Raw genomic sequence first — 24,724 nt, forward strand, 5'->3', positions numbered from 1 at the left:
TCATGACAGCCATCGAAGATATGAAGACGTTCCTTGTTTCTCCCCCCTGGTTGGGGTTCCTGTGGCTTTTCATGAGTCACAAAACTCTATCAAGTAAATTAAAAAAATAGCAATTTGAACTTGGAACTTTATCACAGATTTATCTAGTAATTTACCAATTTATTACACCACTGAACTTGAAAGCAAGCAGGCAAGTGCGCGCGCAAATGGGTATAGATAAATTCCACAAATACCTTATGAAAAAATAACAGAGTTTTAAATCTATTAATTTCACTTCATCATGAAGTACATCATGAAAAATGGTATAAGGAATGGTCTCCATAGCAGTTTTCACAAATTTCAGACTGCACACGTGTCAATGGACGCACAGCACTGAATAATCAGAGCCATTTAATATATGTGACTGTGACTAAGCTTCAGGACCTAACATTCCATCTGTGCTGTCTGCATGGACAAATCCAAATACCATAAAGCACAGAAAAGACCTTCTCCTCTCCATTTAGATTATCAAAAAGTGGAACCCAAACAAGAAGGGTATAAAGGATACTTTCTTCACCAAGAAAACAGGTGATTTCAAAACAACAGCTGAGAACTCAGCTCCCAGTAAGACACACCAATATATGCAAAAGCAGCAACTGAAAGTGCATATTAACTCTTTAATACAAATGGGTTATCTTCCACTCAGCAACAGCAGGACCAATCACTTTAAAACAACCACACACACACACACACACACACACAGAGAGAGAGAAAATACCCCTACTAACGATTGAAAATAAGAGACAACCACATGGAAAATGTGGTCAGCACACTTTGCAGTAGCACCTATGTGGATGCATGAACCCTGTCCGAATTACAGGATAGATGGGTAAGGGCATCCACCGGTTTGCATTTGCATGCTCCCGTTGGCTCCCCTGTGCTAGCATACTATCTTTGTGTGTGTGTGTGTGTGCATGCGTGCAAGAACAGCAGCTGGTGTGTGTGTGTGTGTGTGCAAAGCCCCCCGTCTGTCATGCAGGAAAACAGTGACCGGACTCTGCAGTGACTGAGGCAGGTTCACTACATGAGTGTTTTTTTAAGGGACCTCATTGTCTCCTTCGGAAATGTTTTAAAAAGGCACAATTTTGTGAAGACTTTCCTAGGTATTTTTGAGAATTATTCATCTGCACTCTACGAAAACAAAAGTCCTTAATCCATTTAATCAGATATTACCAGCATTGTTGAGAAATTTATATAATAAGAATACTGCCATGGGCTAGTACATTTTTATACCTCAATGACAGGAAATTAAATTTGGGAAAAGTGCATAATGTAGACAGGCCACAATGTCTAGTCTCTACCAACGTCTGAGCTCCGCAAGCCTAAAGATTTTGCTGAGGGTGTGGTGCATCGATGTACTACTTCTGTCACTATCTGTAATGAGACAGCCTGTTCACCTCACAGAGTCATAAGGCACCTGCATATGCTCTTAAGTCAGACGTTGGTACGTCTGTCCACTTCAAGATCTCTTGCCTTCCTATAAAATGCTGCCTCAGATGTTGGTATGGAAAGGCAAGGTTCAACTGCAATAAAATCAGCATGACTGACTACACCACTACCCTAATTTAAACTTCGTTCCCAAATTATAATGTCTGCAAGTGAGAACTTCCATAACAGAACTGTAACATCAGAAGCAGCCACCAGAGAGACTGTGATACAAAATGTGGTCTCTGATGTTAGGAAAGACAATAAGCGCTCTGACACACCCTGATGGACCAGAAGCAACAGTGGCAAAACATGGTTCTGATTTCAATGGAAGTGCAACAAGGCAAGTTCAGTGGTAGCACAAACATTTCTTTCTTGCTAGAAAGAACGGCTAAAATGCAATGCATATTTACCACCACAAGCCAAGCACATCCTGAATGCTACACTGTTAACCAAACTGAAGAATAAATCCACGAGAAATAGTTTTCCATGAAAAAAAGAACTCCCAAGTTCATACCTGAAAATGACAAAAAGAATAGTCTTTTTAGCATTGCCAAAGGAAGGAGGATTTGCGGCAGGAGCAACTCAGTATTTGAAAGTGTCGGCAAAACCCAAGATGTGACGGTGTCGTGGACAAAGCGGAATGAGGATGAAGCTGCTGGGAGGCAACGACTTTGAAAGCTGGTCTTCAGCGGGGGGCTGTCCACATAAATCTTCACCCCACTCCCTTAAAAAATAATTCATTTACCTGATTTGTATCGACTGAAAGTTATTAATGTTATTTTTCTAGCAGTTATGGATGTTCATGTAACTCTCGCTGTGTCCCACTGGCAAACGGGCTGTTCTACCCAAAACACAAAACAGATTACAAGATTTCTGTTGTTGTTACAATGGTTAAATTTTGCTGGCCGACATGTTTTCATCCTTTGTTTCCATGATGAAATTAGAATTCAACTCAGCAGAATGCACTTTGATGAAAATGGTCCTGACCACACCAGCGGCTGCATTTCCACTCTTTGAAAGCATAATTAATTACTTCAGTCTTGTACATCAAAGTAATCAATCACAGGCTCTTCTTTGAAGCTGTGCTCCAGATTGTTATTCCCATGCCTGAAATAAATACAGTGACAGATGAAAAAGCAGATTTGGCCTTACCTGAGAATGCACCCTCTAAGTGAGAGAGGACACTCTTTATTGGGGAAACACCGCATTTTGATCCACGTGCAGGGAGCAGGGGCAAGCAATCCCAAGGGGAGGGGCCTCCTCCACTGCTGATACTGTGCCCACAGTTCAGAAACCCCCCCCCCCCAGAATTCAAAGTACAATGCCACAAAAGAGGCAAGGAACTGTACAACATATGTGACATATGATAAACTAACAAAGAAGAAAAGGGGTGGGAATAAAAGCAAAGGTTATCCTGCCAGACCTGAACTATCCATTCCCCGGCATATGTCTAACTCCCTTCTTCTGCGAGTCCAGTCAGGCACCTTAAAGACCCACAAAGTTTCATTCTGGGCATAAGCTTTCGTGAGCATGCACACTTCAGATATCTGACGAAGTGTGCGTGCACATGAAAGCTTATGCCCAGAATGAAACTTCACTGGTCTTTAAGGTGCCCAACTGGACTCAAGTTTTGTTCTGCTGCTTCAGACCAACACGGCTACCCCACCTGAATCTCCCTTTTGTGTGTGTGTGTGCGCGTGTGCATGTACCTATTACACTTTAGAGCTCACAGACTGTACAACCTGGCATTGCTGAGAACACGAATTCACAAGTCCTAACTTGCTGCTGGAGTGATGCACTAAAGCAGCGCATTCATGGAGTAGGATTCAGCTGCTCTTATGCTAAGAATACTGAGTAGCTCTTGGCGCTGTCGCCTGCTGCATTTGCAGAAGGAAACCCATCAGCACTGCAATGTTTAGCGGTCAGAGGGGTCTCCCTTGCAGGAAATTTCAGCGCACGTGGAGGTGAGTTGTAACATGCAATGAATAAGCCACTGTCCCCAGTCAAGTATAGCTCTCCAGAGGGAACAACAGCGTGGATAGTGAGGTTATTTACTGCTCTCCCCCTGGGATGGGGATGGGGATGAGGCGAGCAGGCATCATCGATCGCTACACCAGTGTCTTATAAAGATGACAGTCGCAGGCTGAGATATATTGTGGAACACCACGCTGAACTGCCAAGAGGGGCTGAGGCCAGGAGGCTGGTCAGATATTTCACAGACCTCGACACAGGGCAGCAAGAGGACCTCCCCTGGCTGGGCATTTCCCTTCCCTCTCCCTATGCAAAAGGAGCACAGACCATAAGAACATAAGTGATGTCAATGTTGGATCAGGCCAAAGGCCCATCCAGTCCAACACTCTGTGTCACACAGTGGCCAGAAATACCAGGTGCCATCAGGAGGTCCAGCAGTGGGGCCAGGACACTAGAAGCCCCTCCGACGTTGACACCCCCCCCAAGCACCAAGAAGACAGAGCATCACTTGCCCCAGAGCCCCTATCTATACCTTGTGGCTGATAGCCACTGATGGACCTCTGCTCCATATGCTTATCTAATTCCCTTTTGAAGCCGTCCATGCTTGTAGCCGCCACCACTTCCAGGGGCAGTGAATTCCAAGTGTTCATCACTCTTTGGGTGAAGAAGTACTTCCTTTTATCCATTCTAACCCGACCGCTCAGCAATTTCATGGAGTGCCCACGAGGAGTTCTTGTATTGTGAGAAAGGGAGAAAAGTACCTCTTTCTCTACCTGCTCTTTCCCATGCATAATCTTATAAACCTCGATCATATCACCCCTCAGTCGTCGTTTCTCCAAGCGAAAGAGCCCTAAGCGCCTTAACCTTTCCTCATAGGGAAAGTGTTCCAACCCTTTTATCATTCGAGTTGCCCTTTTCTGCACTTTTTCCAAAGCTAGAATATCCTTTTTAAGGTGTGGTGACCAGAATTACACACAGTATTCCAAATGAGGTCGTACCATTGATTTATATAGGGGCATTATGATATTGGCTGATCTGTTTTCAATAATCCCCAGCATAGCATTGGCTTTCTTTATTGCAGTCACACACTGTTTCAGTGAGTTATCTACTACAACTACAAGATCGATCAGTCTCTGCCAGTTTAGACCCCATCAATGTGTATTTATATTTAGGATTTTTGGCTCCAATGTGCATCACCTTGCACTTGGCCACATTGAACCCCATTTGCCATGCTGACGCCCACTTGCCCATCTTTGACAGATCCCTTTGGAGTGCCTCACAATCCTCACTGGTTTTCACCACCCTGAACAACTTCGTATCATCCGCAAATTTAGCCACTTCACTGCTTACTCCCAACTCCAAATCATTAATGAACAAGTTAAAAAGCAGTGGACCAAGTACTGATCCCTGCGGTACCCCACTGCTTAGCCCCCTCCACTGAGAGAACTGCCCATTGGCACCTCTAAGACCAACAAAGTTTAATTCTGGGTATAAGCTTTCCTGTGCACACAAAAGACCAGATTCCTCCTTGGCAGCAAGGGAGCAGCAAAGCGCGGGAAGACAGAGGCAAGCAGCGCCAGAGCCGAGGCTTCACCCTGACTGAAATCTTCCCTTTGGACCCAAATCCCCCTCTAAAAATGAGGGTTATAGGAGGAAGGAGATTAAAAGGGAAGGGTAACATCCAGCTTGTGAACAGTCCGGGATCCCTGTGGGAGCTGAAGGGAAGCCCCTCCCCCTACCTGCTGACTGAGTGATGGCCCCGATGTATATATTAAAGATTTTGCAGCCTTAAATGCTGTAAGGAATCTTGCAATCTATAAATTTATATATACTCTGTTGCCATTCCAAATATCCAGGAGTTGCCCTTTGGATGTTCAAAAAGAACCCAACCGTTTAGTCATGTATTAAAACGGTCCAAGTATATCAGCTTCTACCGCGGATCAACGTTTCAGCCCAGTGGGGGCACCACCTCTAAGACCCAACAAAGTTTAATTCTGGGTATAAAGCTCTCCTGTGAATGCACACAAAAGCTTATGCCCGGTGTTAAACTTTGTTGGCCTTAAAGGTGCCACTGGGCTCAAACTTGGTTCTGTTGCTTTAGACCAGCACAGCTACACACCTGAATCTAGCTTCTACCACAATTCTAGAAACTGAAGAAATGCAAGCATAATTCAAAGCGAGCAAGGTTTCAGAGAAAATTATCCCCAAACTGAATATATTTACAATAAAAATTTATATTGACATAAAGGCATCAATGCAACAGTAAAACAACATTAAAAGTGACTGAATAAGGACCATAAAATAAATGGGAATTAGATAAGCATATGGAGCAGAGGTCCATCAGTGCCTATGAGACAGAAGGTATAGATAGGGGCTCTGGGGCAAGTGATGCTCTGTCATCTTGGTGCTTGGGGGGGGGGTCAACAGTGGGAGGGCTCCTAGTGTCCTGGCCCCACTGGTGGACTTCCGATGGCCCCTGGTATTTATGGCCACCGCGTGACACAGAGTGTTGGACTGGATGGGCCTTTGGCCTGATCCAACATTGGCATCTCTTATGTTCTTAACAGAAAAGCTTCATTACTCCATCAGCCTCATACCACAATAGGGGAAAAAATGAAGGTCTCTCTGGTACTCTGTCACTATGCAATAAAAAACGAAGTATATAAAAAAGTGAAATACATTATACCATGGTTTAGCAACTGAGAGAAACTCAGGCATAACTAAAACTAGCAAAACCCCAGAAAAAAGTTGCACTCACAAATTTACCTTAAAAAAATAGTAAACACTGATTTAGTACGTTAAAAAATTACCATGTGTAAAAAAAAGCCCGTATGTAACACTGATTCCCAGAGAGCCAGTTTGGTGCAGTGGTTAAGAGTAGCAGACTCTAATCTGGAGAACCGGGTCTGATTCCCCACTCGTCCTCCTCCACAGGAGCCTAGCTGGGTGACCTTGGTCAGTCACAGTTCTCTCAGAGCTCTCTCAGCCCCACCCACCTCACAGGGTGCCTGTTGTGGGGAGGGGAAGGGAAAGGAGATTGTAAGCCGCTCTGAGACACCTTTGGGTAGAGAAGGGCCAGGGGGTATAAATCCAACTCTTCCTCTTCTACTGAAGTTTCCCAATCTTTTCTAATGTCTTTGTGAATGCTTTCCCACCCTCAAACACTTTTCTGTGCTATTCAATAAATATTGAAGAGTCCTTCCTTTATTCTTCTCCACAACCCAACACTACCGGTGTGCACCACTCATTCAAAAATCATTTGGATTCAACACACAGATCATCTGTCTCAATCAAGCATATACCAAAAAACGTCACCCCCTAGAGTTGAATCACATGACAGCTACCGGATGATCTACCTCTGGGAGCACATTTACATTTGCCATACAACAGACAACTTGCATATGAATGACGGCATACTGTAAAGTATAGCAGGCAGGATGACAGCCTGGGTACAGAGTAGTCTATTAGATCATCTTGATCTGAGGTGACAGTTAGTGTGTCATGTGACGTGTCACCAGGTCTGGAGTTGCATCATCCTGACTACGGTCACCATGTGTCAGCACTACAATTCTGATTGGTGCTCTGATGTATATATTGAGTACAGTCTGTATGCTATTGTTCACTCTGTTGGATGGAATTATATTGCCTGGTGATTTGGGAACTGCAAGTGCTAAAGGACTGTATGTATATAGTTGCTGTAAATAAATCACTGTAAATAGTTCAGCACTAGCCAACTCTGGATTGTGTTGTTATTGGCACTTCCAATACGCTGACAATGAATTCATCAATAGCAGATTCAAATAGGACCTCTAGTAAAGATACAAACAGGTTGCTTACCTGTAACTGGTGATCTTCAAGTGGTCATCTGTGCATTCACACCCATGGGATTCAGTATGCCTGTGCTGGATCGATCGGTTTTGTAGCAAGCTCTAACGGATTTTCGCGCCCAGACCTCAGGCGTGCGCAGGAACCTCAACCACACATGCCCAGAGGGGTGGGCGTGGACATCCCGCCAGTTCCTTCAAATCACCGTGAATCAACCCCTATGGAAAATGTAGAAGCTGACAGCAGCGGGGAAGGAGGGCGGGTGGTGTGAATGCACAGATGGCCACTCGAAGATCATCAGTTACAGGTAAGCAACCTGTTTATCTTCGACGTGGTCTCTGTGCTTCACACCCATGGGAGATTAGCGAGCAGTGGCCTGCCTGGAGGAGGGTGCAGGCAGGTCATTATTGCGAAGCCGAAGATAAGATGTGACGTCCCATGTTGGTATGAGAGTTCTTGCGGACATCCAGGGCGTAGTGCCTTATGAACGTATTAGGCGTAGCCCAGGTAGTGGCTCTGCAAATGTCCATTAGGGGAACTCCCTGAAGAAAGGCAGTTGAGGCTGCAACAGCTCGAATTGAATGAGCCCTGATAGGGACAGGCAATGGCTGCTTAGCAATAAGGTAGCAGAGGCGGATGAGACCTACAATCCACCTTGACATACGCTGAGCCGTGATGCTAGTTCCCAGCCTTGCTGGAGCATAGGAAACAAACAGTTGACAGTCATGTCTCTTTGGACAAGTTCTCTTTAGGTAGAACAGCAGCGCACGCTTTGTATCCAACGTGTATAACAGCCTCTCCTCTGGGGATGTCGGAGCGGGGAAAAAATCTGGGAGGAAGACCTCTGCCTGTAGGTGAAATTCTGAAACTACCTTTGGCAAGAAATGTTGTCAGGAACAAGATGGATGCCGTCTGGCAAAAAAGACAAGTAAGGAGAATCATGTCTGAAAGCCAGTATCTTCCCAACTCGCCTCACCAAAGTGACAGCCACTAGGAAAGCTGTTTTCCACGACAGGAATTTCAAGTCGTAAGTCGCGAGCGGCGAAGGTCCCAGGGGACGACAGGACTTTTGATGGGAGGGTAAAGGTGTAACAGTCCCTTCAAAAAATATTTAGAAAGAGGATGCGAAAAAAGTGTGCATCCCTCAACTTGAACATGGTAAGCTGAAAGCGCAGCTAAATAAACTTTCAATGAGGAATGTGACAGCCCCGAGTCAGCGAGAGACAGAAGGAAGTCAAAAACCGTCTCGAGACCAAGCCCCTCAGGGGAGAGGAGCTCGGATCCGGGGCGCATTAGGGCATTCTAGGGGGGAGTCTCTCTTTCGGTCGAAAGATCGGAGATTGAGACTCTCGCCATGCCCTGCCCCTTTGGACCTTGCTGCGTGAGCGACCCCGTTCTACGGGGTTTAGCGGAACCACCGGGCGTCACCGAGTGATGAAGCGAATATCCGAAAAAAATGGAAAAGAAAAGACTGGCGTAACTGTGAGTTGTCAAAATATAGAGAAAAAGAACTAAGAACGTCCCCCCCCCCTTCAGCAGAAAATGAGGAGGTTAATCCTCTATAAGCGAGAAAGAAAAAAAAAAGAAAAGAGGGGGGGAATGGACTGAGCGAATAGTGATGTTTTCCTTTGATGTACTTGAAATTAAGCAAGAAAAGGTTTTGTTTCTCCGGAGCGCATTTTAAGAACTTTATTAAAAGTAAAAAACAAGATGTCGATGTCGGAGCTGGGTAAAGACAAGCGGAGAAGGGAGGGACTTCCGTCTGGGCGTTTGTGTCAACGTAAGTGCCGGCTGTTTAATATTTGGACTGTGTATAGCTATGAATCCAACGGGGATTGTGAAGGAAAAGAAAAGCTTGAATTGTGACAGCGAAAAGTGCCTCATGAGCGCTTATAAAAGTCAACAATTGAAGAGGAGAATCCAGCGAAGAGATTGGGAGCGAACATAGAAAGTAACTGGAATGGAAAAAAGATGTTTGACAACACGCAGAAGAAGCCTTTGTTGATTGGACATTACTAACAGTTTAATCTAACAGTTAATACATCACTCAGCTTTCTCTTCCTCCCACTATATACCCTCCTTATCTTTCTTTTTAAGCGAAACTCCTCCCCTTTTTAGGGGAGTCAATAAAATCTTTATACAAAAAAACCGTCTCGAGACCCGCGGAGGCGGCTCGAGGGGTATCCTCACCCAAGGAGGAACAAAACTATCGCCACTTATAATGGTAAGATTTTCACGTAGTGGACTTTCTAGAGTTCAGCAACACATTTGCTATACGGGAGGAAAAACTGTTGATACCACTCTCCAGGCTGTCAACTTCAGTCGTGGAACATCGTGGTATAAGAGGGGGACTCGGACAGAAGCAAGAGGTCCTGCACCGGTGGGAATTGGTGGTAGACCCCCGCTGACAGATCCAGGATGGCTGAGAACCACAGCTGCCTCGGCCACCACGGGGATATGAGGATACAATCCGCTGTCGCTGATGATTTTGCGCACCACCCTCAGAAGCAGAGGCAGCGGGGGAAAGAGGAAATCTCTGGACCATGGGTAGAGGAGACCGTCCCCTAAAGACTGTGGGTCCTTGCCTCCTCAGCTGCAGATAAGAGGACACTTTTTGTTTGCCCTGGTGGCTAAAAAAACATCTATCTGGGGGGACCCCCACTTGCAGAAGAGTGGGAGAAGGTAAGTTGGGTTCCTGCCTGACTTAGGGGGTCTGCCTGCACATTCATGTGTGGCGACTAGGAAGATGCTGTGGGTGATCGGTGCCGAAGGGTTCGATGTCGACTGGATGATGTCGGACGAGGACCTTGACGCTGGAGCCATCGATGTCGATGGTCTCACATGTAAGTCTGGATCCATGACAGAAGCGGGATTTAGCGCTGATTCCAGTAACGCCACTCGGAGACGCGCCGCTTGATCTTTCCTAGTTTGATTTGAAAACTTGGCGCAGTGTCGACAAGACTCCGGGTGGTGTGTCTCACCGAGACAAAAAATACAAAAGGTGTAGCCGTCAGGCGGAGCGAGCTTACTGCAGCACCCAGTACAACGCTTGAAAACCCCCCACCTTTTCTCCATAAAATAAATTGGAGAATAAAAGGGGGGGGGGGAAGAGGTGGGGGGGAAAGGCCAAACTGAGGTAAGAAAAAATCCCCCCTATAAAAACTTTTTTTAATAGGAAGAAAAAACAAATAAATGAAGCAAAAGGAGAAAAACGAAGTGAAAATCCGAAGAGTTCTAATGAGAAAAAAAGCTACCAATCTCACCAACCAAGGAAAGTTGTTTCCAGCGCGGTGGAAAGAAAGGAACTGGCGGGATGTCCACGTCCACCCCTCTGGGTGGTTGTTGGGGTTCCTGCGCATTGTTGGGGTTCCTGCGCATGCCTAAGGTCTGGGTGCAAAAATCTGTTAGAGCTTGCGACAATACCGATCGATCCAGCGCAGGCGTACTGAATCCCATGGGAGTGAAGCACAGAGACCACGTTGAAGATCATGATAGTTCCCTTTCTATGAACAGCCAAGTTTAGCCAGAATACTTGAATACAGTAGTACTTACTTTTCTGACTGTTTGTGATGAGGAATAGGTGGTGGGGGTCTGGTCTGCCTCTCCTTGGTAAGCAGAGATGTCAGAGTAACTGCAGGACAAACTGATTTCCCTCTGGAGAAAGGAATTCATAATATCAATGAGATCTGTCCTATGACTGTCTGCATGATCGCTACTGAACACCTTCTTATGTCTGCGTAGCTTATTCTTATTTGGAAACAAGCAGTTTGCTTTTCCCCTTATTGTGATTCTCTCTCTGTCTTCATGCAAGAAATTCACAATTTTGAACAATGGTTGCATTTAATAATCATGCATTGTTTGGAAATACTAACAAGCACTTGTGTTATAAAGAGAAATTAAATGACAGAAAAAACAAACTCCATTAACTATAAAATTGAGGCACAGAAACTGAGGCTTTTTTGATACGAAGAGACACAATTCTACAAGATCCCTTACCTCAGAAGTAGAGAGAACAGCCTGGGTAGTTCATAGTACTCATGTTGGTCACCCCAATCATATGTGAAAACACAGCTTATTACAATGTTCACGACACTTTTGACAAAGTCCCTCACTAAAGACTGCTGGGCAAATGTAGCAGTCATGGGATAAGAGGACAGATCCTCCTACATTAAAATTGGTTAAATGGGAAGCAGAGAGTAGAAGTACTATTTATTTATTTACAATACTTCTATGTGGCCTCTTCGGAGTTCCGTTTGAGCCAGCTGACCATTGAAAAGTGCACGTACATTTCTCACAATGGAAGAGAATGAAAAGTGGGGGACCCACAAGGATCCGTACTGGACCCAGTGTTGGGGTTGAGCAGTCTAGTGGACAAGTTTGCAGATGACACCAAATTATTCAGGATGGTGAAAACCAAGGCTGGTTTTGAAACACCCCAGAAGGATCTCTCTAAATTGGGTGAGCAGGCAACAACATGGCAAATAACATTCAGTGTAGGCAAGTGTAAGAGGATGCCCAGGGGAACAAAAATTACTAAATTTAAACCAGCAAGTGACTGAGAAGGAGATCTTGGGTTGCAACATATGAAAGCATTCACTCAGTGCACGTGGCAGCAGTGAAACATACAAACTCCATGCTGGGGATTATTACGAAGGACTTAAAATGGACAGCATTGTAAAGCCTTTGTGGATTCTACGGTGAAGACACAATTGGGATATTGTGTACAATTCTGATTGCCATACACCAAGAAGTGCAAAACAGGATAACCAAGATCATTCAGGGGATGGAAGCACCTTTCCTATGGAGAAACGCTAAAGAATATGGGGCTTTTTCATGTTAGGAAAAAAGACAACTGAAGTGGAACAGGACAGCAGTTTATAAAATTATCCATGGGCTGGATAAAGTGGGGAGCATTTTTGCTTTCTTTCTCGCAGTACTCAAACTCAGGGTCACCCAATGAAGCTGATGAGTAACAGGCCCCTAACAGATGAGAAGACGTTCTCTCCTTCACGCAGTGAGGTACTAAATTGTGGGATTCGCTGCCAGCAGATATAGTGGTGTGCATGAGCACAGATGGTTTTAAAAGGGGATTAGGAGGTTTCATGCCGCATAAACCCACTAATAGCTGCTACCTGTAACAACGTATAAAGGCATGGGAGGTGACCAGCACAGCACCTCTGGTTTTTATATGTAAAAAATAAAATACAGGAACGGAATAAAATGGCCAGTGTGGTTTAATGGGAGGTCTCAGAGAAATTGTGCTATTCAAATGCAAAACACTTGTTTTCAAAACTACCCAATAAACCAACAATGGGCAAGGTGCTCAATGTAAATGTAAAAAATCAAACTGGCTGAAACACAGCAAATACTAATATTACAGCATTTTATTAAAGGTGATTATTTTGCCACTTATAACAAGAAAATGGAACAACATACTTCACCGCACTGATAACAACATTGCGCTTTGGTTCGTTATCATAGCTCACACTCTCAATGCCGTAAGCCTGAGCGAGCTCATGGATGATTCTGCGGTGTTCTCTGTTCATGGGTGGGAAGCAGTGACTCTTCTTTGTATGCTTGCTCTATATCAGGCCAAGAAAGACATGTTAACCTTATGAAAGCTGGAGAAAAACACAGCAAACTAAGTTAGATCCAAAGGTGCTCTGGCAGGATCCACCAGCAGAAAGGCTCTTGGGGTGACGTCTGCCAACCTCTCCCGCCCAAGGCATACCCACGCTTCTCCTTAGAAGGTCCCCTGACCACCCCCCAAACAGAACAGGGAAGGGGCCCAGCGGGTTGCAGTAGGAGTGGAGAGGTGAGGAAATCTAGCTCCATCTGCTTCACTCAGCTGGGGTAGTCCTGGGTCCAGCCTGCCATTTCTATTACACCCCTCTGATCTGATCTCCCTGCTGCCTGATCCAATGGACCTTTCGTGTCAGGGGGAGGAGGAGGCTCCAATTATGAATCCAGTCCATGGGGCAGTTAAATCTTCAGATAAGTGATTTCCATCAGTCTATGTGCATGAAGGGATAAATCTTGATAACACCTTGGAGGATGACCTGATAAAAACCTTTCCAAATTTCCCAAAAGAGGTTCGTGGTGCGACAGTCAACAGACTGGGGACCGTAAGAACGAAGCTCCTGACGCCAGCGGATACCAGGGAACAAGCAGTGGCTGTAGACAGACCGGATGCCGCCAAAACAGGCCTTTATACAAACCGCCCAGATAGATATGCCCCCACCATAACTCCTTCTCCACTGATCAATTTAACTTCTACTACAGAAGTCCAACCAGAACTCAAGGGAAAGTCAGAGACGTTAATACAAGCCAAAATGCATATGTCCTCAATAAGGGCTGAGAATCTCCCCCTGAGCAGAAAGGGAGACGTTGTGTGGCCAAGCATAAGCCAATGAATCAAGGACATATCAAGAGGTATGAGCAGTGGGCCTGTGTGTTATGACACCAACAGCCCCCTCGAACAACTAACCAAAGGAGACTGACTCATAAATTCTTCTACATCACCATCATCTAAATTTTCCACTATTTTGGATATTAAGATCATCTCTTGGAACGTGGCCAGCTGGCGGAATAAGGCCGAGGATGTTGAATTTCTAAGTTACCTTAATGATTTTGATACCCTGTTTCCCCGAAAATAAGACCTACCCCAAAAATAAGCCCTAGCAGGATTTCTATGCATTTGTGGTATAAACCCTAGTGTGTCTTCTTGAGAAAAAAGAAATATAAGACAGTGTCTTATTTTCGGGGAAACACGGTATTATACTCCTTCAGGAAACCTGGTCGCCAAATCAGATTCAGATTGAGGGGGTATAAATCCTTTTCCCTCCCAGGGTATGGGATTAACCCTAAGGGTCGCTTTCAAGTGGGTTCGGCTCTGCTTGTTTCTTTACATTTAAAAGTAGAAATTGTTATGTTACGATTGGATAGCCCCACTGAGCAAGCTATTCCATGCCCCCATTAAGTAGAAGAAATCCACTTGGCAAAGTAGGAACGACGACACACATTTAACAAGACTGCACCTGAAGACGATCTTTGGGTCAACCTCATTAACCCTAACAATAAAAGCTATGTCAAAACAGTTTATGACAATGAAGCGGATATAAGCTTCTATTTTAAACATCCATACTTAGAAGTGATTCTTCCTCTTTTACTTCAAACTCTGTACAAAACATTTTTTTTTTTTAAATGACAACCATATACAGCTTTTAATATTAATATACTTGGGAATACAAAGGTTTCCTTTACGTGTATAAATCATTTAGAGGCAAGTGTAGTAGACTATTTTGTTGCTTCTGCTGACTTACTGAGAAGAGTGGAATCCCTGGCAGTGAAGGATTATTTGGGGGGGGGTGTGTGTGTGATCATTATCCTGTACAATTATTATTACGTCTGGATGCTTACCGTCTCTCTTTTAAGGTAAGGAACTTAGCACTAAAGCAGACACGTAACACCTTAAGATCACTGAGGTGGTGTGAAGCCATTGAAGCAAAAGCGAAAACACAAATGGACTTGGAAAAAACCAGATGTACAGATTCCCAAATAACTGAGAACATGGGCGATACGGAATTCTTCATGGATTTAACTGACTTTTTCAAGCCTTCCTTGGTGACAGCAAAGCCCAGGGGACAGGGCGCAAACGACGGAAATAACTGGCGCGACTCTGTGAGCTGCTCAAAAGATCGATCAGGTGCCTATATAGACAGTTTAAGAACTCAAATAGAGATTTTGCCAAATATTTTGAAATTGAAAAAAGAATATAAAAAAACTATTGAAATTTAAGAAATCAGAGGCCCAGAAAAGAGATTGGGAAAGTCTGGAAAAGAAAATGAAGCGCCTAGGAATAACAAATGATATGATTAAAAATACAGAAACTGAAGACATTAGAAGACAAATTTAAAAATCTGTAAGGAAACTGGATGTTACAAGTATGTCTATTAGGGCGCGCAGGGTGTGTCCGACACTTCATTTGGGAATTGCCCTCCCGATGCAACTGCCGAAATATTTTTATCAATTGACAGTCCCAAAACTAAGAAGAGCTTTTACTTTGGCAAGACTGAATGTTCTTCCCTCAGCAGTTTTGGAGGGCAGATATAATAAAGTATCATACTCTAATAGAACATGCAGATGCTCATATCATACAACTGAAACCATTGAACGTATGATTATGGAATGCCCTCTATTCAATGAGTTGAGGGCTAATCTAATCACCCCTTTACCTAAAGATAGGGAACTGCTAAGTGTGCGAGCCCAGGTGGCGTGGCTACTATCAGATACCCATGATCGTGTCACCCTCTCAATTGCAAAATTCATAGGTGCAATAATCAAATATAAGAGAAATAACACTGAGTAAGGTCTTTTAAAATATTTTCTTTGGTGATAGTCATATGAGCAGTACTAGTCAGATAGATATAGATACTAACCTTATTTACAGCTTCTACAAGGGCTTTCATTTCTTTCTCAGTTTCACTGAGAAACTTTAAATCCTTTCTGAAATAATTAAAAATATAATTCACTACAAATAAAGACTACTGTAACAATTGAAACATTTTCGCTGCATAATTCAAAATTGTCAAACGTTTTGCTCTTTTACTGTATTTCCCATTTCATGTCGCTCAAAACTGACCAAAATTTTCTCTTGAGGCAGCAAGAAAATTTAGATAATGATTCTGATGACACAAAATGGAGACATCTGAAGTAGACCAGGTATGGTCAAGGGCGATACAAACCACAGAATTAGGTATAGCTCATAAAAGTAGTATCAGTACACCATGCTAATAAATATGTTGTGGTTATAGTTCAGGTTGTAAGAGAGAAAGGTTCGGTGATGCATTTTATGTATGTGTATGTATGTGTATGTAAGTAAAGGTAAAGGTTCCCTTGCTTGAAAGCCCGTCGAATCCGACTCTAGGGTTGCGGTGCTCATCTCCGTTTCAAAGCCGAAGAGCCAGCGCTGTCCGAAGACCTTTCCGTGGTCATGTGGCCAGCATGACTAAACACCAAGGTGCACGGAACGCTGCTACCTTCCCACCGAAGTGGTCCCTATTTATCTACTTGCAATTTCTTGCTTTCAAACTGCTAGGTTGGCAGGAGCTGGAACTAGAGACGGGAGCTCACCCCATCTTGCGGCACCCGGGTCTTGAACTGCTGAACTACTGACCTTCCACAGCCTGCAGTTCAGCGCCTTAACCACTTGAGCCACCACAGCTCCTATGATTCACATACATGTGTATGTATGTGTATGTATATATATCTATATCTCCTCTTGTATTAATTTTCTTCTTCTTTTTATTATACATAACTTTCTGTATGTTTTTTTGTTTTAATGAATTAAAAAATGAAATCACAGAGGGGGGTGGGAAGGAAAGATCAGAACAGATTACCCAATCAGGTGTATGTGTGGAGAAGGGGTGCTTATCATGAACAGGTCAGTGCGAGTGTTAGTGAGAATTCTGGGCATGAGCCAGTGGCTCCAGCAATAGCAGAATTAACACCCAGAAGAACTCTCCAACCATCAGCTCCTCACACTGAAATCAGTAGGGAAGCCCATTTGCGTGGGAACACTCTGCGCTTTCTAGAGCACACACAAACGTCTAAGCAGGAGTGATACTACATACCTCCCATCCTCTTTCAAGATATCACTGTACTTGGGTGCAGAGGAACGAACATTAAAAGGGTCAGAACTGTCATCAATATGGAGGGCCTCAGCAAACCGCCTGATTGAAAACATTAAATGTTCAAAAGATCTTGTTCATCTGTATTTTAACCCAATCATGTCACAATATGTCATCTAACTGCTCTTCAAAAACTTTTAAGGCCTTTCCTTTTTATATGCTGTACAAGACTATCCTTTTCCCCTCCTTCTCCATCCCCATTTCATTTCTTCTGTATGTTCTTCCTCAAACAGCTCTTGTACTACTGTATCCGGGGTTTCTTAGCATGATTATTTCAGAAATTACAGATTTATGATTATGTCAAATTGTTGTTGTTCAGTTGCACAGTTGAGTCCAACTCTTCGCAACCCCATTAAGGACCACATCACGCCAGGCCCTCCTGTCTTCCATCATCCTCTGAAGTTTGCTTAATTTCATGTTCATTGCATTGATAACACTGTCTAACCATCAATTATGTCAAATAAACCTCCCTAATTTACATAACCAGGGAACTAAAGCATGCCATAACTATACTGTCTTCTTGCTTACTCTCTCCTAATAATCTGCTTCTACATGGTTATTTTTATACATCCTAAAAACTGAAGTTAATTTGTGGTCCTATCAAAAACAAATTATGAAAGTCACTGCCTACCGGTTCCTTTCAAGTGCCAAACATTCTTCATCACACTGCAACCTAGACAAACAAAAAGTGCAGATTGCAGAAAGCAGTTATGTTTCTGTGGACACTCTGCTATCACACCCCATTAAAAAACAACACCTTTCCCAGCAAAAACCAAGGCTGGCAATTACAGTGCCATGACTTACAAAGCCACTTGACACGATACGGAAGGACTCCTCCCACAGCGTCACTGGGCACTACCTAGACTCACTGGCTGAACTGGTTAATTCTCCATGAAGCTCCTTTCCCAACCTTCCACGGGAGACTCTGGAAAAGCCCCCGAAGCACACTGGTACTAGGATGGCCAGCAACAGGGGAGGACTAAAGAGAACCATTTCTGTGCTGCAAAGTACCTAAGCCCCGACCAGCCACAAACAGAGGTGAACAGGATTGGAAAGCCCTCCCATCAGCAGCATTCAGGTTGTATTTAAGCATCTGTTTCATTACCTGGTTTGCTTCATTTCTTTTTTGGTAATCAATCTGCTAATCTCCACTGAATCTCCAAGATGTGGATCTGTTAACTTAGAAGCTATGGAAATTGCAGCTATTCTGGAAAAGAATGATACCATAGGGAACATGAATGGCTCTGGACTGAGGCTACAGAAAACTAAGAAGGTGAGGGTGCTGACTGGGCACACAGTAGGGATAAAGAGAACATTAACCTCTAAGAACTTTGCAAATGAGCTAATTCTTCCCACCAAGGATGCTGGAAAACAAATTACACATTTCCACAGGAAGATCTACCTGTAAATGTTGCAAATCCTGTTTCTGAGCCTTTTGATGTGACCTCTGCCACTGGAAAAATTATTAACTGATACTCAGTTTAGGCATTAGTTGCCTCAGTGCCAAATTAGTAAAAGTGTGTTTACTAAAATGCTGTTTTGCTTTCCCGGGGGATTTGTCAAATGAAGTATAAAATTTTAAGTCTTGCATTCAGAATATACACCTGGAGAAGAAAATTCTAAGATAACCAATGTGTTATATATACTTACTAGGAGAAAGGCCCGTTGTGGGAAGAACTACAACAGGATCTAGAAAGAAGCTCCAGGTGAGTATCCCGGCTGTGGCTGGTGGGGCGGTGGAGGGAAGGGGGAAATGGAGGGAGGCGAGCCATGTTTATTTCCTTCTGCTTAGCTATAAGGCAGGGCTGTCTCAAGTCATTTTTCTGCCCCAAGTGGGTAATATGGGAGGAGAGCTGCATAATAGCAGGTATGGTTCCCTCCACCCCGACTGACGTTGATTTGGGGCTATACAGTGGCAGCTAAGGTAGAACAGCACCTACTCCTGTGCCATATTTTCTGGGTTCCAAGAATGTGGAAAGCGGTTCTGTGGCTAGTTAAAGGCTGCCAACTCTAGGTTGGGAAATATCTGTAGACTTGAGGGGTAGAGCCTGGGGAGGGCAGGGTATAATGCCATAGAGTCCACTGGCCAAAGCAGCCATTTTCTCCAGGAGAACTAAACATGAGCCTGCAGTGCGATGTGATTGCGAAGAAAACTAATGCAATCTTAGGATGCATTCACAGAAGCACTGTGTCCAGATCATGGGAGGTGGTAGTTCCGCTCTATTCTGCTATGGTCAGGCCTCACCTGGAGTCCTGTGTCCAGTTTTGGGCACCACATTTTAGGAAGGATGTTGACAAGCTTGAGCGTCTCCAGAAGAGGGCAACCAGGATGGTGAGAGGGTTGGAATCCAAGTTTTACGAGGAAAGGTTGGGTATGTTTAGCCTTGGAAAAAGAAGGCTTAGAGGGGACATGATTGAAGTCTTCAAATATTTGAAGGGCTCTCATGTAGAAGATGGAGCAGATCTATTCCCTCTTGCTCTGGGTTGCAAGACTAGATCTAATGGGTGGAAATTACAAGGGAGTCGATACTGGCTAAATAACAGGAGGAACTTCCTAACTGTAAGAGTGGTTGAGCAGTGGAACAGTCTGCCTCGGGAGGTGGTGGATGCTCCTTCGCTGGACGTTTTCAAGCGGAGGCTGGACGACCATCCTTCAGGTATGATGTAGGGCTATCTTTCGGCTATGCCCCTGCAGAGTGCTAGATGACCTGCAAGGTCCCTTCCAACTCTAACATTCTAGGATTCTAAGATTTTGGTCATCTGGAGATCAGTTGTAATAGCTGGGAAACTTTCTGTAGGGGAAATTATGTGCTGTGGCTAGGGAACACGGTGATTTCCAGATCTCCAGGCCCCACAGGGAGACTGGCAACCCCAGTGAACATTTAGTGGACGACTGGGAGATGTATTTTACCTGAGGACATATTCAATGACTCCCAACAGCAACAAAAACAGGTTGCTTATCTTATCAGGTTGATGACCTTCGAGTGGTCATCTGTGCATTCACACCTCTGGGATATAGTGCGCCTGCACCAACCTCAATTGGTCCCGCTTGAAAGTGAAAGGGATTTTCACGCCCGCTCCCCAGTCACACACCGGCCCCACTGCGCATGACCAAAGGAAGGGCACGACGATCCCGCCAGTTCCTTCTGACCGCTGCCATCAGTCTCAGAATAATAAAAACGAGAGGACCGAAAGCAGAGGGGAATTAGGGTGTGTGGGTGTGAATGCACAGATGACCACTCGAAGATCATCAGTTACAGGCAAGCAACCTGTTTATCTTCTTCGTGGTCTCTGTGCATCACACCTCTGGGAGATTGGCAAGCAAAAAACAGGCCTACCTGGAGGAGGGAGCTCCTGGAGGAGGAGGCTGCATTGCGCCGCCTGCAACACTGCCCGTCCCACCACGGAACGTCCCACCACGGAACGTTGATGAAGACGCACATCCAGGGCATAATGCTTCATGAAAGTGTGAGGGGTAGCCCAGGTTGCTGCTTGACAGATGTCAGTGAGTGACGAACCTCTCAGGAAGGCTGTGGACATGGCTACTGCCCGGGTAGATTCTAGAGTGCGCTTGGAGCAGGCCTGGACGTGGCCGTTTGGCCAGTAAGTAGCACAGTTTGGTTTCCACAATCCACTTGGACAGACGCTGTGAAGAGAGCTTCTCCCCCTACACAGGTGTGCTATAGGAGACAAACAAGGCTGATGACTGATGGAATGACCTTGTTCTATCAAGGTAGAAGAGTATGGCTCTCTTGACATCTAAAGTATGAAGACGGCATTCCTCGTTGCTCATAAGGGATGGGGAAAATGTCGAAGAGCAATGTCAGCTTGCAAATGGAACTTGGAAACAACCCTGGGCAGGAAAGAGACATCCGGGGCCAAGTTGACACCATCGTGGTGAAAAACCAAGTACGGAGAATTGCAACGGAGTGCAGACAATTAGCTCACTCATCTTGCTGAGGTAATGGCTACTAGGAAGGCAGTCTTCCACGAGAGGAGCTGCAGACTAGACGTGGCCATGGGCTCAAATGGTTTGCCCGTTAATTTGGACACTACTAGAGGTAAGTCCCAGGAGGGAGTCGGCCCACGAGCCAGAGGCAAGAGGCGAGTGAGGCCCTTCAGAAACTGTTTCGTTTGTGGGTGAGAAAAAACAGAATAGCCATCCACCGCAGGATGACTGGCGGAGATGGCGACTAAATAGACTTTTAAGGTGGAGAAACTAAGACTCAAGTCCAGACGGGTCAACAAGAATCTGAAAATTACCCTCAAGTCCGTAGGGGGCGGTGGTAAACCCAACGACTCAAGGTAAGTCAGGAATTTCTTCCCCTTCATAGAAAGCACATGTAGCTGGCTTCTGACAGTTCAAAAGAACAAGGTCTATCCTGTTGTTGTTTTTTTGGTAACTTTCTACAGGGTGACCGCGATCTATGAACAGAGTAACAATCCCAATCCGAGTAACCTGCTGGAGTCAACCACGGCATAAATGCGGGTGGGTAAGCTCCATAGAGGTAACGTAGTTGGCGGTGATCCCAGGAAAGAGTAGGGGGGGGGGGCAGGAAGACTCGTGGGGATCTACTCCGAGAGCGGGAACGTCTGGGAGACAATGTAGCATCTCGTCTCCGTGAGCGGCCCCTATCAGCCCGATCATCGATATCGAAAGGTCGATCTTCGGAAAACAGATGGGGAGGATGACGTTGAGTGTTGAAGGGATCTGTTGATGCCGACCTGCATCGATGTCGGTGTGGAAGTCCAAGAGTGCCGATGACTGAGCAGAGGGAGAACGATTCGTGCCCAGGGGACGGCTGAGGATTTCCACATTCTCGATGTTGGAGAAAGGACGCATGTCCACCAGCATTTCACGGTCTAGCTGGTGTATTGGAGAGTCCATCAGCTGGATGGTCGGTATCAGTGGAGCGAGTGGAGCCTCCGATGCTGATACAGTCGTAGGAACGGGGGGCACCTTATGGGCATTACCTGGTGCAGAACTCGCGACCTTTCCAGACTTCGCCGCCTTCAGGAGCTTAGAGGAACCCTTCTTGGCTGACTTGTGATCTTTACCCGATTTTTCTTTCTTCTTTTTTATGGGAGTGGACGCTGAAGACTGTGCCGTCGGTGCCGGACGCTTCGATGTTGATTGGATGATGTCGGACGAAGACTTCGATGCTAGAGCCGTCAATGTTGATGGGCTCATTGGTACTTCTGGATCCATGACTGAAGTGAGGTTTAGCGCCGATTCTAGTAACGCTACTCGGAGACGCGCCGCTTGGTTCTTCCTAGTTTGATTGGAAAACCTGGCACAATGCCGGCAGGACTCTGGTCAGTGCGTCTCAACAAGACAAAAAATACAAAGGGTGTGGCCATCCGGCGGAGCGAGCTTACTGCCATACCCAGTACAAAGCTTGAAAAACCCCTACCTTTTCTCCATAAAATAAAACTAGATGGAGAAGAAAAAGAGGTGGCGGGGGGGGGGGGGAAGGCCAAACTGAGGTAAGACAAAACTTCCCCCTCAAACTTAAAAAATGGGGGGTTTTTTTGTTTGTTTTTTTGAAGGGAAAAACGAAGTGAAGGAAAAGGAGAAAAAACGAAGAGAAACCTGAAGAGCCGCTGAGGAAAAAGGTGTTTCCAGCCCGGCGGAAGGAAAGGAACTGACATCCCGCATGCCTGAGGTCTGGGCGTGAAAATCCGTTAAAAGAGCTTGCTACAATACCGATTGATCCAGCGCAGGTGCACTGAATCCCATGGGTGGGAAGCACAGAGACCACGCTGAAGATCATGAATTATGCTAAATTAGTTTTTTTATGAGAAATACAGAAAAACTCAAGTCTAACTTTTTTAGAGGTTTTCGGTTTATAGTGTTTTGAAATATTGTCACTTTCCCCAGTAAATTCAAACATTAACAAGCAACAGAGAGCCAGCTCTTCAACCTGCTGGCAGGGGGTGGGGAGAGAAACTCTTGAGAATTTCTCAGTAAACAAAGTGTACATTGTAGGGCTACATCCTAACGAGCAGCCTGAGAAGAACACATCACATAGTGCAGAATAAATGTTCAAGGAAGAGCACTTCCTTCTAGAGGAACAAAAGGACGGCGGAAATAAAGACTACTGTATTCTATTTGAAGGGGAAAAGCCAACATGATTTTGTTTGATTAGAGCACAGAGGACTGTCAAGAAAAATGGGGGTGGGGGGGGGATCACTGCATACCTTTGATATGTACTGGATGCTTCTGAACAAACCATAGTCTCCTTTCTTCTTCCACAGTCACACTGAAGTTCAACCTGTTTTGTTATAAAAACAGATATTAAATATTTCCCCCCCAAATGGCAGGCATCCAACCCTCCAAAACACTGGCTGACAACGCTGAAGAAGGTCTTGATTCACCAAAATGCAGTTGATTCATTTACTGTTTTTAAGGTGACAAGGAGGGGAACCACAAGACTCACAGAAGAGGGGGATTTTGTTTATACCTCCTGTCGTCCATATTTCTCCCCACACTTTTGGTTCCAATTTCTACTGTCCTGTGGTTACCAAGGCAACCTAAAAACTGCACTCAACGCAAAGTTAGAATCAGATACACGACATGAACTGAACTGGAGTTACTTCAGCATTATAGAAGCAACTCAAGTAATCTGTCAAAAGTCTCCCTGGGATGATGGAATGCACAGTGGCTCAGGGTGGGAGAGCCTCTGCTTGGCATGCAGAGGTCCCCAGTTCAACAAAGGGCCCCTCCAGCAAGAACCAGGCCAGACCTGACGTGGAAGACCTCCGCCGGAGACCCTGGAGAGGTGCTGCCAGCCTGAGTCAGCAATACGGAGTCTGATAAACCCCACATGGCCTGATACACCCATATGGCACAAAGCGGCTTCATGTCGTCAAGCTACACCCCACTGATTCTAACGAGATCAGGCTGGAGTAGGTACTTCTGAGGTCACATCTAGTGTCCTCACCTTACCTTAAAAATTATAGCGAGAATGCCTGGGGGAGAAATTATATATACACACACATATATATATGTATGTATATGTGTGTGTGTATATGTGTGTGTGTGTGTGTATATGTATACATGTATGTATGTATGTATATATATATATATATGTGTGTGTGTGTGTGTATGTATATGTATACATGTAGGTATGTATAAAGAAATCCGAAGCAGAGTTACACCTTTCCAAGCCCAATGAACTTCAATGGACTTAGAAGGATGCAATCACAGAGTCGGAAGGGACCTCCAGGGTCATGTAGTCCAAACCCCTGCACAATGCAGGAAATGCACAAATACCTCCCCCCTCACACCCCCAGTGACTGCTGTTCCATGCCAAGAAGATGACAAAAAACCTCCAGGATCTCCAGCCAAATTGGCCTGGAGAAAAATTGCTTCCTGACCCCAAAGTGACGATCAGCATTTCCCTGGGAGCGTAAGAAAGGTCACAAGAACTAAGCACTGAGGCAACCCTCCCTGCCCTCCCTCTCACGATCTGCCTAAGTTCACAGAATCAGTATTACTGTCAGATGGCCATCTAGCCTCTGTTTGAAAACCTCCAAAGGAGTAGAGCCCACCACCTCCCGAGAAAGCCTGTTCCACTGAGGAACCTCTCTAACTTTCAGGAAGTTCTTCCTAATGCTTAGCCAAAAACTCTTTTGATTTAATTTCAACCTGCTGGTTCTGGTCCGACCTTCTGGGGTAGCAGAAAACAACTCTGTACCATTCTCTATATGACAGCCCTTCAAGTACTTGAAAATTGTTATCATATCACCTCTCAGTTGTCTCCTCTCTT

The 24,724-nt window shown here is 45.0% G+C and overlaps 1 protein-coding gene across 2 annotated transcripts in view; it reads right to left on the minus strand.

Moving 5' to 3' along the window:
• Positions 1-24,724, minus strand: part of NFX1 (nuclear transcription factor, X-box binding 1) — a 74,692-nt gene continuing 49,968 nt past the window's right edge. Inside the window, exons 17-25 of one of the 2 annotated variants that reach the window (XM_015410482.1) lie at positions 23,154-23,227; positions 18,058-18,159; positions 17,584-17,625; positions 16,896-16,994; positions 15,702-15,768; positions 12,750-12,845; positions 10,816-10,917; positions 1,982-2,574; positions 1-86 (exon numbers count right to left, since the gene is read on the minus strand). In XM_015410482.1, the coding sequence (XP_015265968.1) occupies positions 2,563-2,574; positions 10,816-10,917; positions 12,750-12,845; positions 15,702-15,768; positions 16,896-16,994; positions 17,584-17,625; positions 18,058-18,159; positions 23,154-23,227 (594 nt within the window). In that variant the 3' untranslated portion in view covers positions 1-86; positions 1,982-2,562. Of the gene's footprint in view, positions 87-1,981; positions 2,575-10,815; positions 10,918-12,699; positions 12,846-15,701; positions 15,769-16,895; positions 16,995-17,583; positions 17,626-18,057; positions 18,160-23,153; positions 23,228-24,724 lie in introns of both variants that reach the window. The other variant, XM_015410481.1, reaches the window with a different exon arrangement.

Source organism: Gekko japonicus, unplaced genomic scaffold (genome assembly GCF_001447785.1).
Source record: "Gekko japonicus isolate JY-2015 unplaced genomic scaffold, Gekko_japonicus_V1.1 scaffold2277, whole genome shotgun sequence".
In the NCBI taxonomy this organism is placed as follows: Eukaryota; Metazoa; Chordata; class Lepidosauria; order Squamata; family Gekkonidae; genus Gekko; species Gekko japonicus.